We start from the raw sequence: 15960 nt of genomic DNA, 5'->3' as shown, positions 1-15960 counted from the left end.
TTACTGAGGCTTTTTAGCGTCTTTCAGCTTGTTTTGTCTGTCTGTTACTTGAGACTAGCTGGTGGAGCATTTAGCAGCTGAAGAGATTTTTCCCTCGGGAGTTGGAGGAGACCAAAACTGAGCTGAAAGAGTGAATATCATACTGAGATTCATCAGCTGGACAGAAACATGACTCCAAATGAATGCTAATGTTTCTCCACAACCACAAAGTCTTCATATCACCTTAAAAAGTGATGTCTGAGGTAAAGCTTTAAGTTAGTAGCGTATTGTTAGGATAAGGTTAGCATTAGTAGGCTACAAGAGGGGAGGGCATAATGTGAGAAAACCTGAAGTAGCAGTGACATTTTATTGAAAAAAGTTAAAAGTTACTGTTCCAGAGAGCCCGTAAACATAAATTGATAAAGTTTGTTCAATGTCAACCTCTCCACTGAGCAACACCCATCATAAAAGGGAGGCGGCTTGTCCCTCCAGTGTCTCAGTAGCCAAAATAATTCATCTATTTTCAAAGTAGGACAAGTATCGAAGTTGAACCTAAATAGACAGTTCAGCAGAGACTTGGAATTTCTTGTTCAGGACTTAAAAATAACCTGCTAGACGTTATTCCACCAAACACACGTCCAGCATGTATGACCGCTGGAAGGTGTTGATGTGACTCAAGCATGGCTTCAAATGGGGATGTGATACGTTTTACAGGTAAGCAAGGCACATATACCTCTAAAAGTGATCACCTGCTAAGCTCTACTATCTAACAGCAGACTGTGTGTCCGAGGGGCGGGACATGCTCTCTACATGCATGATCATGCTATGTTGCATGTGTGCAAAGCAAAGCACCTGCTGCGTCGCTGCAGGAAGCACCTGTCAGCGGTCGTCTCCTCGGTGCAGCGTCTGTCGACATGAGGGGTTTGATCCTGAAACTCCCCGAACACACACACTTACACAGACACTAACAGACAACTTAAGCCCGTGGCTCCTTCTGCTGCAGGGGGGGGTGGAGCACGTCGCATTTTAAACCGACACAACACCGCTTTTCTGGAGGCAGCAGCGGAGGGTCGTGAGAGACCCCCAAAAACCTCCTCTTTTTTTTCCCCACACAATTCACTTTATTCTCAGAGCTTGTAAACTCAAGCTCCACCCACTGCAGGTTTCTCACCCTCAAGAGCTCAAGTCCAAGTTCAGCAGGTTTTGCTATCACACTGTTTTCAGGACACACACACACACACACACACACACACACACAGGGCTTCTGTTAACCTGAGAGGCAGAGGGTCAATCCCTGTGATCCGCAGCCTGCATGCCTTCCATACAGACACGCCGCCGACACAGCAACCTGACTCCCAGCTAGATTAGGACTAATCAAGCATGGCACAGCCCCGGGCAGCACCATGTAACACACACACACATGTATATATACACTGCACAACAGCAGGATTTGCTGTTTAACATCGCCTACAAATTATTCAACATGTATCTGTCTCCCTTGCAGTTAAATTACATGTGTGACAAAAGTCATACATACATACAAAAAAATAGCACCTCCATTGTAATTATTGGTGTTTGCATTTCAAAAAAGTTTTAAAATGTGGATGACAAGAATCCCAATTGGGAATTCATCCTGCTTGTGTAACTATAACAGAATGCACATGGATGCCAGAAATCCTAGAAAAAACTCACTTTCAGCTCCAGGAGTGCAAATAAAATCCACAAACTGACTTCTCCTGTAAAAATGTTCCCAGCAGCTAGTCCAGTCTTCGGGTCACAAAAGTCTGGGACGTCTCGGGCCTTTGTAGTCTTGTAGTCTGAACCTCATTTTTGTCTTTGTAGTCGCCAAAGCGGAACTTTATTTTGGCAGCCAGCGCGTTAAGAGGGGACAGGTGATTTATGACGCCGAGGGCAGCGGGGTGAGTCACCGTTTTCTTTCAGTTTTGTTCTGGATGTTGTTATGGCGTCCACACAGAGTCTATTAGTACTGCGGAGCTGGAGTCGGGGACCAGGATTAGCGATCAAAAGAGTGAGGGGGGTAAAAGGTTGGGGGTAACACTAGCCCGGCCTGCCCAGGTGGTGCGGTTGAAAAAGAGACTCCCCATCTGTGGTGTGGATGGGTCGAACACGGGCCGCATGTGTGTGTCGGCTTCCTACATGGTGTGTGTGTGTGTGTGTGTGTGTGTGTGTGTGTGTGTGTGTGTGTGTGTGTGTGTGTGTGTGTGTGTGTGTGTGTGTGTGTGTGTGTGACTTTTATGAGGCGTACACTTTGTGGTGAACTCCGTCTAGTTGGATTTGAACCGTAACCGATTGGTTTTCAGGCTCGGGGAGGTGACCTCTGACCTTTCTTCACAACATCTGCACCCATGACTTTTCCTCAACCACATTTTAACTCCACATTACTCCCAGTCCATATATACTACTGAGAACACTGCTGGAGAGTTTTCACCTCTTTTTTTTTTACCACTTCTTGACCTTTGTCGGCTCTACAGTTAAGAATGTAAAAGCCTCAAACAAAGGTGAGAAAATGTGCTTTCAATATATAAGTACGGCCTTCTATGACATCCTTGGTAAATATATAAGTTATAAAATACAAAAAATCTATTGTTATTTAGTTTATATTTAAATATTATATAAAAATATTGATTGAATTAAAACTGAAAATGTAACATATTTTATTTTTTGAATCGTAGTCGTAGTCCGTATTTTTTTTAATCAATAAATACTTTTATTGTCGTACAGTTCTCACGCAGATAATTTTCGAGGTGCAGTATTTGGGTTTCCTGCCCGCCGAGACACCGGTGGTGGTCTCACATGTGGGTGGTCTCATCTTCAGGGTCTGTGTCATGTGGCAGAGACGTCTGGGCTTCAGGGAGGTTGTTGCACTGCAGGTAGCACAAAACCACTTGGACCTGAAACACAGTAGTTTGTAATGTATCGTTTAAACGGTGTGTGATCTAAGTTCCTCTGGAAAGACTTGGAGAATTTAAGCAACTTAAAGGTTTACAAATAAAGCTTAATGGTTATTTTATAATTATTATATATTTAATTTGGACTACTTTTTGGTCAACTAAAAATAATTCCATATTTTGAATCATCGCATTGCAAAATAAACATCACAACTAGCTGAATATAACTGAAAACTATTTTGTTTTCAAACATCAAGACAATAAATATAATCCTCACTAGAAAGCAAATACCTTATTTGGGCAGAAAATGTGTTGAACTGGAACAAAACCAAACATCAATCAATCAACTCCAAGTATCGCCTTTACGTGTGCTTCATTCCCACCTGCACCACCACCTCCTGGGAGATATCCACGGTGGGCCCTTCATGCCCAAGTCCAACCACAGGGGGGCGTAAGAGGCTCGGACCGAACACTGTGGCCAGGTTCAGCAGAGACATCCTGTTGACGTCTTGCTTCTCAGAGACTCTGGAGGAAAATGATTCAAAGATATGTGGGATTAGTGCCTCCGTCATCAATCCCTGACAGATAATAAAGCTGCCGCCTAAGTGGTGTCAGACCGTTGGAGGTGGTTCAGGAGGTACAGGAAGGTGTTGCGGTTGGGGTCAGGCCAGGAGTGCAGCAGGGACAACATGGAGACCAGACGGCCGTTTATGTCCTGGATGTCTACAGGGGAGAGAAACATGCATACGTGAACTTCAGTCGAGAGTTCATTTCAAGAATCTTGGGGGTGAATTTAGTTTAAGAATGTTTCGTTGGCTCACCCAGCACCTTAGCCAGGCTCAGAAACATCTCAGAGGGTACTAGAGGCTCCGGCAGCTCCCTGAAGTACAGCTTGAGAACACCGGCGACCACGTTGACTTCAGCGCTCCTCAGCACGGTCACCGCTTCACGCAGATCTGAGAGGGCGTTATGAGTGTGAGAAATATTTAGGCTTTTGGCGTTCACTTCCTTCCTTATGAGCACAAGACAAAACACCTTGTCATAGAATCCTAATGACTTTAATGGTCCCCCCCTCTTCCCATAGAGCCACCTTGAGGTCTACACTTTTTTGGTCAGGCAACTATTGTGAAATTTGGTTCATTCATGGTCCCCAGAGGATGAATCCTTCATCTGGCACCATCATCAGTTAAATTTATCAAAATAAAACTCAAAACTTTGGATGAATAAAAAGTAAATCTGTTTGAATTCAAGTGTGTTAAAGCACACGCTGACAGAACTCTCAGAGTGTTTTTCTTACTGCTGTTGAACGCAGCCTTAAGCGTGCCGATGTCCTTGGCGGTCCCTGAAATCCGGTAGATGCCCACCTCGTCCATGCCTCTCCTCTCCACCTCCTCCACACAGCAGCGCACCACATGTGGGACGAGCGTGCCCTCCTGCCTAACAACACAAACAGTATTCAGGAAATAAACCGCTACCACTGGATTGGTTGATTCGTGTAATTTTAGATTTGATTCTTGTAACGAACGACCTCACTTCCCTAAAAACAGCAGAGAAAAACATCCCCAGAGGGAAGTAACTCTCGACCAACTTTCCGTTTCAAGCACCAGCACTTACTGAGCCACGGTTTCAATGGGGACACAGAAGACGGGGTGTAGTTGGGTTGTGGAGCTCGGTGGTTCAAGCGGGTGGGGACAGTGCTTCAGGGAGAGAGACACCTCCACCTGGCCGAGGTGTAGAGTCTGTTTCCTCCATCCTTTATTCAGGGTTTTAGATTCCAACTGGCAGACAAACACAAAATATTAGATATTAGATATATTCACTCTCTCCGTTTTGGTCTCCACCACCTCCTAAATATGCAAATATGTGGTTCTTTAGTGACTAAATACTCCACTACCTCACTGATAAGTGTTCCAGAATGATAGTAACGTGTTTCCTCATACCTTTACAGATGTTTTGCCCAGGACACTATCATCCTGTTCATCCGACTGAGTCACACAGAGCACCCTCAGGTGCTGCGCCCCGTCCACCTGGAAACACAGCTCCTGTGACAGAAAGACATGGCGTTGACCCTCGACAACAACGGCAGGGTGCCGAAGCTACGACGGGAGCGTTCGTGTCTTATTGTAAGCCTTTTGATCCCGGCTACCAGTTGGATTTAGTGTAGATTTTACTGCCACTGATCATGTTTAAAGCGTGGCCTGGTCTGGTCTGACTATTTAATCCTCCCGAAGCCTCACATCACGTCGGATGCTGTCTAGACACGAAGAAGTCACATGACACCCTGAACTCAAAATCATCTGCCTTTCATATCAGTTGAACTCTCTTCTATCCACATTTAATATACGTGAATTAATTATTTTGTAAAAGAATAACAAACCTGGTCCCAGTGTGGGTTGAGGCTGTGGATTGATGAGTGTGTCTGGGCTTGTTTATCGTAGAACTCATAGCCGTCCACTTCAACGCACACATACACGCCTGAGAACGAAAAAATGCACTTCTGTTGTCATTTTTTCTCAACTAATTGGCTTCTAGTGCAATCAAAAATTACAAATCCCATATTCAACATACAGGCTGGTTGCTGCAGGCCGTAGGCAGAGTGGATGCACGCGCTCAGAGTCCCACACAGAGATTCCTTGTCCTCTACTGGTGACACACAGAGACATTAATATCCTGAAGCTCACGGGATTTGAACAAAAGAGAAACCGAGAGAGACCTAAAGACAAAACAGATTCAAGGCTGGATTTAAGAGATCAAAAAGGTGAAAGCCCAGAGTCAGCGTGTTGCGTGTCAGATACAGGATGTGTTTCTGGCGTGAGGAGGAGGTCAGAGATGGTCGTACTGGGGTTTGTGCTGTGAAGTGGTGGATGCTGAGTCATTCGTAGTTTGGCACATGCACTGGTGAGGGTGAGCAGGTCTGGAGGGACGGTTTCTACGTCTGATCACAACACACAGCAAATACAGGCAACCATCAGCCAACAGGAGAAAGAAAAACACCTTTCCTGGCTTAAAAAATGTAAATAAGCTTAGAACTGACTCATACATTGGCAGAGACTATAATCCACAACCATGTTTTCTAGTTTGTAGTCATTTATAAATGTTTCTTTTACTATTTATTGCCGATTATTTCTTATTTTACCACTCACCACTTGGTTTATATAAAGGTAAAGGTTGCTAAAGCTCAAGGTCATCACATTTCCTGACCCTGTCACAGCTGTTCACACCTACAATCACGATCAACCACATCCTTTTTTCTCCGTGTTGACGGCTCCTGGACGCTGTGAACTTACTGTCTGTGGTGAGTTTGTGAATGGCTTCTCTCCATTCTTCGAGCTCGTACAGGGAGGAGAAGAGAAGGTTGTGGCTCTGCATTTGGACGAAACAGATTCTTTTATTTACTTTATATATATATTGACAACATAAGACTGTGTATATGTGTGTGTGTACCTTGCCACTGGGGCTGTGCAGCTCTAGTGTGTAAACAGGGGAGTGTGTAAGCAGCATCAGCTCCATTTGCTCCATTTTCTTCCTGCTGCGAGCCGCCCAAGTCAAACCCCTGGACCCCGCCTGTACACAAACATGGTTCTGTTTCACTTGTCTGTTCAAAACCAGTGTGTGTTTTCTCTGCTTTCGTCACATGAACATACTGCGTGTTGCCGTAGCTGCTGTCGGAGGAGGTACATCTTGGTCCTGATGGTGTGCAAGCGGAGCTGTGTGTCCGGGGAATGTTCGTGGTGCGCGACCCAACGGAGTTTGAGACCAGCGAGAGGCAGGAACCAGCAGAACCTGTACTGATCCTGCTTCCTGGAAGAAGAACAAGAAGAAGAAGAAGAAGAAGAAGAAGACAGAGCTGTAAACTGCAAACGCTCGAGAAAATAAAAATAGTCGACCACATGTCCCACATGCTCTCACCCTCTGGTTGCATGTTTGAATCTCGTGCACAGCAGGAGGTCGGTGTAAAGGAAGAGGTGACGCAGGCTGCGCTCCCCTTCGCTCGAGTCCACCACAAAACCGTCACGCATCAGCTTACGCCTCTGAGAAACACACAAACACATCGATGCACGTACACGAGCGTGGGTGTCAGCAAGACCTCAGCTTGTTTCACGTCCATCATGGGGCAGGTTTGTGTCTGAGGCCTCACCATGCCGTGACTGAGCGTGACCTCCCTCTTGCCCTGTGAACTCTCGTTGACGCCAGACAGGAAGCTGCGGGACAATCTCAGAGACTCCTGCAGTAAGGCGTGGTCGCCGTGCTCCTCCGGCGTCGTCTTCAGGAGGTCCTACAAAGTCACACGGTTGTTAAGTCAGCGATGCAGAGTGGGCGGGAGGGAAACAACAGAAGATACAAAGGTTGAGGAATTGATTGATCATCTCACACGCAGCACTAGTGTGGTCTTGGTTACTCTGTCCAAAGGTTTGTATAGTAGAGCTGTGAAGACAAAACAACAGCAATCAAGACACAAGTCATCAAATAAACAAACAAAAAATAAAGAAATATGACAGATGTACCTTCAAATGTGTATTTGGTCCGAGTTTTGTCTGAGCTGTTATTCGACATCATGCTCTGGAAGGACAAAGTGAGACCGGTTCAGATACAGGACCTGTGACGGTGGGTGTTCCTGTGGAGGGGTGGGGTTTGTGGTACCTGGGCCAGGGTTCGGAAGAGAGGGTCCGACTGCGTGCACTTGCGAACAACTTCAACAGCTTCCTCGTAGTTTCCAATGAAACCACCGTACAGACCGATCTGGTTCACCTGGCGAGGCACAATGAGGGATGAATGAATGGAGGAGGTGAAGCACCCTCCAGATTAGGGTTAGGGTTACTAGGGTTACTTCATTGTGCAACGCTGTGTTGTAGAACAATGAACCAACCTTGAACCAGTTCATTTTAGTCACAAAACTAGGCACATGCTGCCGAAAGTGTCGGATGGAACTAAAATCAAAGGTAACTCAAACATAGTTCATTGCTGCGCTGCATTGGAGGAGTTACTGAAACCAAATCCTGTTATTAGTTCCACTTGTGCTTTTTCCTGTTGAGACAAGTAACCCAATGAAGGTCTACGTACCGAAATATTGATAAAAGGTTTCTAATCAAAGTGTCTGCCTTGAAAAGGGATTATGAATCTGATTAATTTGGGGAAAAACACGAGTGCTCTGCAACATTATCAAAATTCACATTAGCAAGATTTATCCAGTAAGCAACATGACTTAAAAAAGGGGTTAAAAAAAAAAACCTTGTGACGTTTCTAATAAACACATAAATTAAGTTTGTTTGTTATTTTTGTAAACTAAGATATCCACTAGATTTTTAAATAATATGTTTTCTTTTCCGAGCATGAGTTTGTTAGGACTGATCCACTGGCAGGATCACTGGGCTTTCACAAATTAAGTGGCAACGATGGTGCATAAATTAATTAAAATGTCTTGCTTTTCTGCTTCAAATGGCTCCCTTTCATTTTTTTGATTGTCTTTAAACATTTTTGAAAGTTACTTTTGTTTTTTTTTAATTGTGTTTCAATTTTTTTGAAAGTTACTTTTGTTTTTTTAATTGTCTTAAATTTCATACATACTATCTTGTTTTTTCATGCCATTTATGCTTTGTTTTATAGGACTTTATTTCAGTTTCTCACACAATCATACCTCTAACTCTACTGATTATTGTTTTTTTGGTTTTGTGTATTGTTTTTGTATGAATAAAACCGAACCAAAATGTCAAAGCCTACATGTTTGTCTCGGCAGGTAAAGCTCAGTGTGATTGACGACATTAACGACGTTATTTGTTCCACCTGTGGTTCTCCTGCTCTGAGCCTCTGCAGGGAGTCATCAGGTGAAACGGACACACCTGCTTGCCTGGACACACCCAGCATAAAAGACACCAGAGGTCGGCTGGCACGTTTGATAGTTCTCTGCATGTGTGTGTGTGTGTGTCTGTTTGTGCTTAAAGCAGGAATATATCTCATTCAAACTCAAGTCGTTGTATAATGGACTTGATACAGTTTTGCCTGAATCCAAATGAAACTCCCTCAAACTGTCTGCCTGCTTAGCAGCAGTGAGTTTATTGGTAGTTGTGTTATCTGTTAGCCAAACACAGTGCAAACAGTCATCTCCCCCCGCTGTGGGCGCGGAGCAGCAGATGGGACGGGGAGTCGTAGATGCACTCAGCCGAGTTATGACTGGCATATTTAACCATTCACATCTCCTCTCTCGTCATGTTGATCTAAAAATGTTTCGAATAATTCATGTCAGGAATGTCATTGTCCGATGTGGGGTTATTTAACCTGAAAGCAAGCATGTAAAGCAAAAAACCCCAACACATGAAAACCTTCTGCATTCCCAGAAACAGACATGATCCGTCCATGAGGACACTTTGTGGTTGTATTTGAAGAGCACTAATATTAGGATGTGGAAATGAATGTTTGTCCGTCTGCCTTTTTTATTTAAAGCTACAGTTCTTGATGCCCGATGGCATGCTCGAAAACAAATTTCACTTCCTCTGACATTCCTCCATAAATCATAAGTTATAAAAACAAAAAAGCCAACTTCTACCTGAGAGCACGGCAAGAATATGCAAAATTAAAAACTCTGAGAGGTGAAAAATAACGCTATCAGCTCATAATGTGTGGCCGGCGGCTAGTTTACGTCACAGCTTCCTTCGCTCAGTTTTAGCAAAACCATAGTAACCAACCAACGAGCACGTGAAACCGTAAATCGACCCCCTTTTTGGAGTGTTTTTCGGTACCACAAGGGAATCATTATTATTAATATTATTTGTCATGGCTCCACACACACACAGGTGTTGATTTGAATCTTCCGGTGACACTGTCATTAAGTAAACTCACCATATGTCATGCACTAATAAGAATGATCAAGGAGGAAGTTGTGACACAGGATACAAGCACTAAACCACAGCTAGTCTTGACCACAGAAATACAAGAGTAGAAGAGACATTCTCATTGAAATCATTGTAGCAGCATAGTCATAGCAGCAGCGTTTTATGTGTTTTTATGCGTGTTCACTTCTGTATAAACCGACGTATGGAAAGTCACTGTGGTGTGTGACTATGATCTACTCCTATTCCACTTCTGAACCCAACAGAGGACTCACCATCTTCAGAAACAGGTCCCCCACCATCAGCTCAAAGCCGGTGTAGCTCTCGCCAGGTTCAGTCTGGTGGCTCAGCCGGGCCTTCAGGCCCGTGTAGAAGCTCTGGTGCATGTCTCTGATCTCAGGCACCTGGTAGAAAACAGTCTGGACCTGTCGACTGGACAGGACTGGCTGGGAGGTCCCGGCCGAGGCTCGCAGCGCCTTCATGGGCTGCAGGAAAAATAAGTCCAAAACTTCAGCTGGACAAGCAGAAAAGGTTAAAGGGCACCCGATGTGGGCGAGAACAAGCTGTGTGGAAGATATGGAACAAAATTAATAAGGAGAAATAAGCAGATAAAAGAATGTGTGAACAAATATCCTACAACCCTCAAAGGGTCTTATCTCATCAGGAATCAACCCTGAGAAATTAAATACATTTCAGCATTTATTTGGTGTCATTTACCATCAACTGAAAAGCTAAAAAAGGAATAGTTTACACATATTCACTCTCCTTCAGAAGCTGAATATGATGACGGATACCACTCTCATATCTGCACAGTCAATATGAAGCTATAGCTAGCTGTTAGCTAGCTTAGCTTAGCATAAATACTTGCGAGCTTCTGCCCAAACTTGACGACATCTGTTTATCGGTGCCTCTAAAGCTATATTATGAACTGTTCGGGGGTTGGTTTAAGCTAGCATTAGCTGTATTTCATGGTTGTGAGTTGCCAGATTTGGTTTTGTATGGATTAAATAAAGTTATTACATGTTAATTTATGAGCTTTAGAGGTGCATGTCAATGTAATGTATAATGTAATGGCTTTTGTTAGCTTAAACAGACACAGGCTAGCTGTTTCCACTGCTACAGTATGCTACGCTGAGCTAACTGACTGCTAGCTGTAGCTTCGTATTAACTGTAGACATGGGAGGAAAAAAGGGAACCTTGTCTCTGATGGAGAACAATCCAGGACATTGGATGCTCTGCATGTAATGTATTTTTGACACACTAACCACATACACACAACTGCTGCTCATACTTGGAGATCGTTAATATGCAAAACGAAGGAATGACCTCCTTTTCTTTCATGTCAAGTTTAAAAAAACTGTCTTTGGGGAGCAAGTTTGACTCGGGGAAAAAAAGGGTTATTCGTTGATTCTCCTTCAGGCAACATGGTAAAACGGCAGGACAGCAAAGAGTAACAGTAATAATAATTATATCAACAGGGGTCTTCCCCTTTTCACTCTTTTCTGTGTTTATGTGCGTATGTTACCATCAGCAAGGCCTCCAGCTCTCTGAGATAAACCTCCTCACTCTCCAGGATGCCTTTTAGTACCATGAGCCTCCTCTCCAACATTTCCCGCGGGCTGCATAATGTCTGAAATCACAGTCAGTCTCAAAATTAGTGCCCCAGGGGGCGCCGTATAGCTCAGTCGGTAGAGTTGGCACCCCATGTACCGAGGCTAAGTCCTCACTGCAGCGGCCCCGGGTTTGAATCCGACCGGCGGCCATTTCTGTGTGTGTCATCCCCCCTCTCTCCCCCCCTATTCACACTCTCACTGAAACAAAAACTAAAAATGAGCACCCTGACAAGTCAATGATGCTGCAAATGCTGCAATATTTCAGTTTTGAAATGAGGAAAAAGACTTTTACATTTATTACATTAAATTACATTAGATATATTCCCTTATTTGGGTTCATAAAACTGTCACTTCTGTATTTTGCCGCCCACATTGAGTGTGCACCGTGTGTGGACGTAACAGAAGGGTTACTTCTTTACTACTTTTCTATACTGCGGTCGGGCGAAAGGAGGAAGTAAAGTCCGTGTCAACAAAACACAGTGGGGGTTTTGGAAAACATTTTCTGATGTCGGTTGAAAACGTATATGACTTTTGCATTTTAAACTGGCCTTTCTTCAACCATAAGAGCGTTTTTTACGTCTGCGAGGTGAAGGAATGTGAACTCACAGGGGTGTCGGGTACGTCTAAGGTTTCAGGATGGAGAGGAGAGAGCAAACAGGACACCGCCTCCTCCTGAAACACATCCTCCTCCAGGACTTCAGCCTCTGCTTCAACTACAGCCGGCACACAAACAACACGTAGAAACAACACATAGGATGAAATGATTTCCCATATCTGCTTAAATGTGTTAACATCAATGTGGTTGTTGGTTTACACTCACATTTTAGAAGATTATGATGCATTTCCAACAAACAAAATGAGTAAATGACTGCACTTTCTTCGAGTGAAGAGATGCTTTATCTTGTTTGTTTCTTTACATAACAAACACAACGTCTCCTTCCCTCACCTGGCACACGCCGTGACTCCAGATAACGCACTGCCTCCTGGTAGACGTCCATCTGGGCTCCGAGGTCCTGTCCTCACAACGCAGGCTGAGCTCTAGAAATTCAGCCAGTGAGAAAACTTCCCCTTTCTATTTAGAGGTGCGCAAAAAAGAGGAAAATACTGCTTCCTGTCTGTCCGGCCCGCGAACTGGCACCTGCTGTTTTATACAGTCCCACAGTCACACTTCACTTCCTGCAGATGTGCCGACTTCAACATGACGTGTTTACCATCAAATCCTCCCGACTGCATGTTTCATCTTCAGCTACTGAAATGATATATGACTGTACCATATTTAAATGTAGACCACAGCTTGCAGGAAGTAGCTTTACTAAACATGATCGCTCTAAAAGTTTTTAAAAATGTACATTAAGTTTCATCAATCTCAATCATTTTTATAGTGCAACGCTGCCCTCTACAGCAAATCAGATGTTAACACTGCTTTCTTTGTGCTCCTTTCATTCTTTTGAGTTTAATTAAGGGTCCAAGCCCAAGTGGCATGGGGGTGTGCAATGCAGTGTGGGGCCCCAAAGATTTTTATTATTAGGGGTCCAAGCTCGAGTGTGAAATGACACATGTCCGCCAGCAGGTGGCGATATAATCAAGGTTAAAGCGTTTTTGACTCTCTCGCTCACACTGAACTGATCACACATTCAACGTTCTTACATCAACGTGTTCCCTAGAGTTAAGATGATAAAGTATAGCCATAAAGTACCAACTTCCTGTTTGTTGCAATGCAATGCACAATTTGAGATCACTAGGTCAATCGGCCACTAGGTGGTGCATTTTAAATGAACACAAACAGTATGAAAAGATTTAGAAACCTACTTTTTCTAAGCCGAGCGTCCGATCAACACAAAACTTTGCACTCAATCTTTTTCCCCCCATCTGATCGAAAAATATGGAAGGTCGTGTAATACCGGTAGTTTTAAAATGTTGTAGGAACTTGTGGATTGGAAGGAGTGTAAATCCGGCTCTCCTGGTGAAACAATGGTGGGATGTCAGAAAAAAGTTTCTAAAGATGAAGAGAAATAAACAGGAACGTTGTTGGCAAACGGCCACTGTTTTCTGGGAGATATTAAATCCTCCATACAATCACCGTCCTCTGTGCTACTGAGAAATAAAATAAAAATAAAATAAATAAAATGCCAGTTAAGACCTTGACTCCTCCAGAGACACACTGACCTGAGTAAAATGATAAGACTGACACACACACACACACACACACACACACACAAACCAGAGCTCACCTCCTATGAGAAAAACGATAACTCTCCTCTGCAATGGACAGCAGCGGAAAAAGCAGGAGGGCACAAAGGTTAAATAAATATGAGATCTCGTCACATATTTAAAGACGTATTACAAATAATATACAATAATCTGCATTTTAATACTGCAGCAACTATAAATCAAAATACCCTGTTTTTATCTTCCTGAAAAAGCATGTTTTGTCTGGGGCAGTGGCGGTTCTACACGGGGGCCTACAGGGGCCAGTGCCCCTGTAAAAATGTCCCAGGCCCCCCCTGTGGCCCCCCCAGAGCTGACTGAATAAGCTGACTGAATGATAAAATGAAAATGAAATAAATTGATCAAGTTATTACGATTTTATGCGCTAGCGCCAAAAGCGGAACTAATGTGACTCAGCGCTCTACACGGAATAATTAGAGCGACGCACCCAAACACTGCCTTGCCGGATGCGAGATGAGAGTGAGAACGGCACTTTCCATTTTTTAATGTGCCCCTCTGATCAAACATTGGCCCCACCTTGGCCCCCCCAGTAAAATTTGTCTAGAACCGCCACTGGTCTGGGGTTTATTTGATTTTTTTACATGAACATTGATGATGGATGGCGTTTTAAACCATCCATATTTTCGGCCGCTTGGGGGCAGCAGAAACAACATGGCCTGAAGTAGAGGTGAACTTTAGCTTTAGTTACCGTATTTGTATTAACACATCCAGCAGTTACAGAGCAACATCAGCAAGTGTGATGGCTGCATTTTTATGTCTTTTTTTTTGCCTTTTACAAAAAAATACCTGATGAAGTCTCCAGTACCACTTTGTGATGCAACATTAATGTTGAAAGCAAGAATATGGGATGAAACAGGGAAACATCTTGAGCAATACCACTAAAAACAGTGACAGGAAATGCATTATTAGTCATAGTATTAAGCCACATGGAGAGCGGCTGTGTGTCAGCTGCAAAACATGAATTATTTTATGCAAGACATCGCATCGTGGGAAATTACAGTGAAGTGACTTGAGCAACCAAAAGGTCAGAATAAACTCACACACGTTTGAGAGTTCGCTGCCAGTTTAAGGCAGTTCAGTTTTGCAAATAGAGAAAAAAAAATAAAAAGAAGGAAGTAAGAGATTTTTCTTTACTTCAGTGAGCAAAATTTCAGGCATAAGCACAAGAAGGATCTGGCTTTAAGTGATGGTAATGTGTTCAGTGCTGGAAGGAAACAAAACATTATTTTATTGGCCTGTCATAGTTTTCTTGAAAGTTTCCTGAAAAGACATCCTTGTAAAACTGCTCCAATATAAAATGTTTGCATCCGCTAACCTGCCGTTTATTCTGTGTGTCTATTTTCTCCATTATTCGACAGAATAGAATACAATGAAGTATTACTGGTGAGGATGTCACCCTGTTAGTGGAACTTTAAAGGGAAGTGCTTGAACTCCCAAAGCGCCGATGGCCCAGCTGGACTAAACCACATTTATCAGAAAACCATTGTATGTTTAGAAAACCAATAATTGTGGAACCAATACTTGTGAAAGGGCACAGTGTGTGTGTGTGTGTGTGTGTGTGTGTGTGTGTGCGTGTGTGTGTGTGTGTCCATTAAAAATACCACAAGGCACTGTCATTTTTTCCTTGGCTTCATGTGGATTGTTTTTCACTCGTCCCTTGGCTGAATGTTCACAATCTAATATATAAAAAACAATATGAAAGATAGGGCTCTCTTATATCTGACAGGATCTTAACCCTATTTTGCAACAGACTTCCCCGATATGGACCAACTGACTATTACATTACATTAATCTGAGATGAACATGAAACCGAGAACAGGAAATGCTTTCGCTAAGTGTTTTTCCTTTCGATTACGAGGTTCACCCAAAACTCCCCTCATGAATTGTTTTGAGTTGGGAGGATAGTTGGACTGAATCTGTGTTTTCAGGCAAAATCTCAAAGTCCCAAATGTTTAGTTTGGCAGAGAAACGTCCCCGCTTCCTCTGATTCCCTCCCCTCGGTTACAGCTGGAACTCTCCTCAGTGTTTCAAACACAAACTCTCAAAGGTTGGATGGAAATTCATACAACAGCTTTAGAAATATTTCAATCAAAACCAAAGTGGTGGAAGATTTTTAAAGCAAATTAAATAATGTATTTCTTCTCACAAAGACACTTAACTTTGAGATAAATAAATGGCCACTGTAACAAAAGGTTAATAACATTGTGGAAGCTACTCACTTATCAGGGAACTCCTGTTCACCCACAACATCCCTGTCATTTCAGCTGTGTTCCTTTTTTGCCAACGCTCCCTTTGTTCAATGTTATCATGATTTTAAAGACCAACAAATAAGTCATTACATTTTGACAGTTTGTCTATTTTTACCAACTTTCATATCTTAAGAAAAGAGGGAAGTGAGACGTGATC

General features: G+C 43.2%; 1 protein-coding gene across 3 annotated transcripts; it reads right to left on the bottom strand.

The window, feature by feature from the left end:
- Nucleotides 1-2657: 2657 nt before the first annotated feature.
- Nucleotides 2658-12473, bottom strand: LOC311008871 (active breakpoint cluster region-related protein). Of its 3 annotated transcripts, none has more exons than XM_084002813.1 (22): nucleotides 12272-12472; nucleotides 11932-12038; nucleotides 11238-11342; nucleotides 9988-10197; nucleotides 7530-7637; nucleotides 7394-7448; nucleotides 7261-7313; nucleotides 7027-7164; nucleotides 6798-6919; nucleotides 6533-6689; nucleotides 6333-6452; nucleotides 6176-6251; nucleotides 5728-5823; nucleotides 5457-5531; nucleotides 5266-5363; nucleotides 4829-4930; nucleotides 4503-4666; nucleotides 4186-4325; nucleotides 3710-3844; nucleotides 3506-3611; nucleotides 3272-3413; nucleotides 2658-2891 (listed from the first exon to the last, which is right to left on the bottom strand). In XM_084002813.1, the coding sequence occupies exons 1-22, from the start codon at nucleotides 12321-12323 to the stop codon at nucleotides 2790-2792; spliced, it is 2463 nt and encodes an 820-aa protein (XP_083858939.1). In that variant the 5' UTR covers nucleotides 12324-12472; the 3' UTR covers nucleotides 2658-2789. The 3 variants fall into 3 exon arrangements, 2 of the variants coding, with proteins under 2 accessions (XP_083858939.1, XP_083858940.1); XM_084002814.1 differs by having other exon boundaries at nucleotides 5457-5528; XR_014596574.1 differs by having other exon boundaries at nucleotides 2737-2891; nucleotides 3180-3413; nucleotides 12272-12473.
- Between the last annotated feature and the right edge of the window lie 3487 nt (nucleotides 12474-15960).

The sequence above is a fragment of the Eutrigla gurnardus genome (assembly GCF_963514095.1).
Source record: "Eutrigla gurnardus genome assembly, chromosome: 23".
NCBI lineage: Eukaryota > Metazoa > Chordata > Actinopteri > Perciformes > Triglidae > Eutrigla > Eutrigla gurnardus.
The sequence above is the reverse complement of the archived record's forward strand: the minus strand, read 5'-3'. Positions and strand labels throughout refer to the sequence as shown.

What these genes read in the sequence shown, in the direction of transcription:
- LOC311008871 (XM_084002813.1), bottom strand. Translation starts at nt 12,323, where the DNA reads ATGGACGTCTACCAGGAGGCAGTGCGTTATCTGGAGTCACGGCGTGTG. An exon ending in GGAGTCACGGCGTGTGCCAG is followed by an intron (nt 12,039 to 12,271) that starts GTGAGGGAAGGA and finishes TGCCGGCTGTAG; the next exon opens with TTGAAGCAGAGGCTGAAGTC. An exon ending in GGGACCTGTTTCTGAAGATG is followed by an intron (nt 7,638 to 9,987) that starts GTGAGTCCTCTG and finishes GTGCCTCGCCAG; the next exon opens with GTGAACCAGATCGGTCTGTA.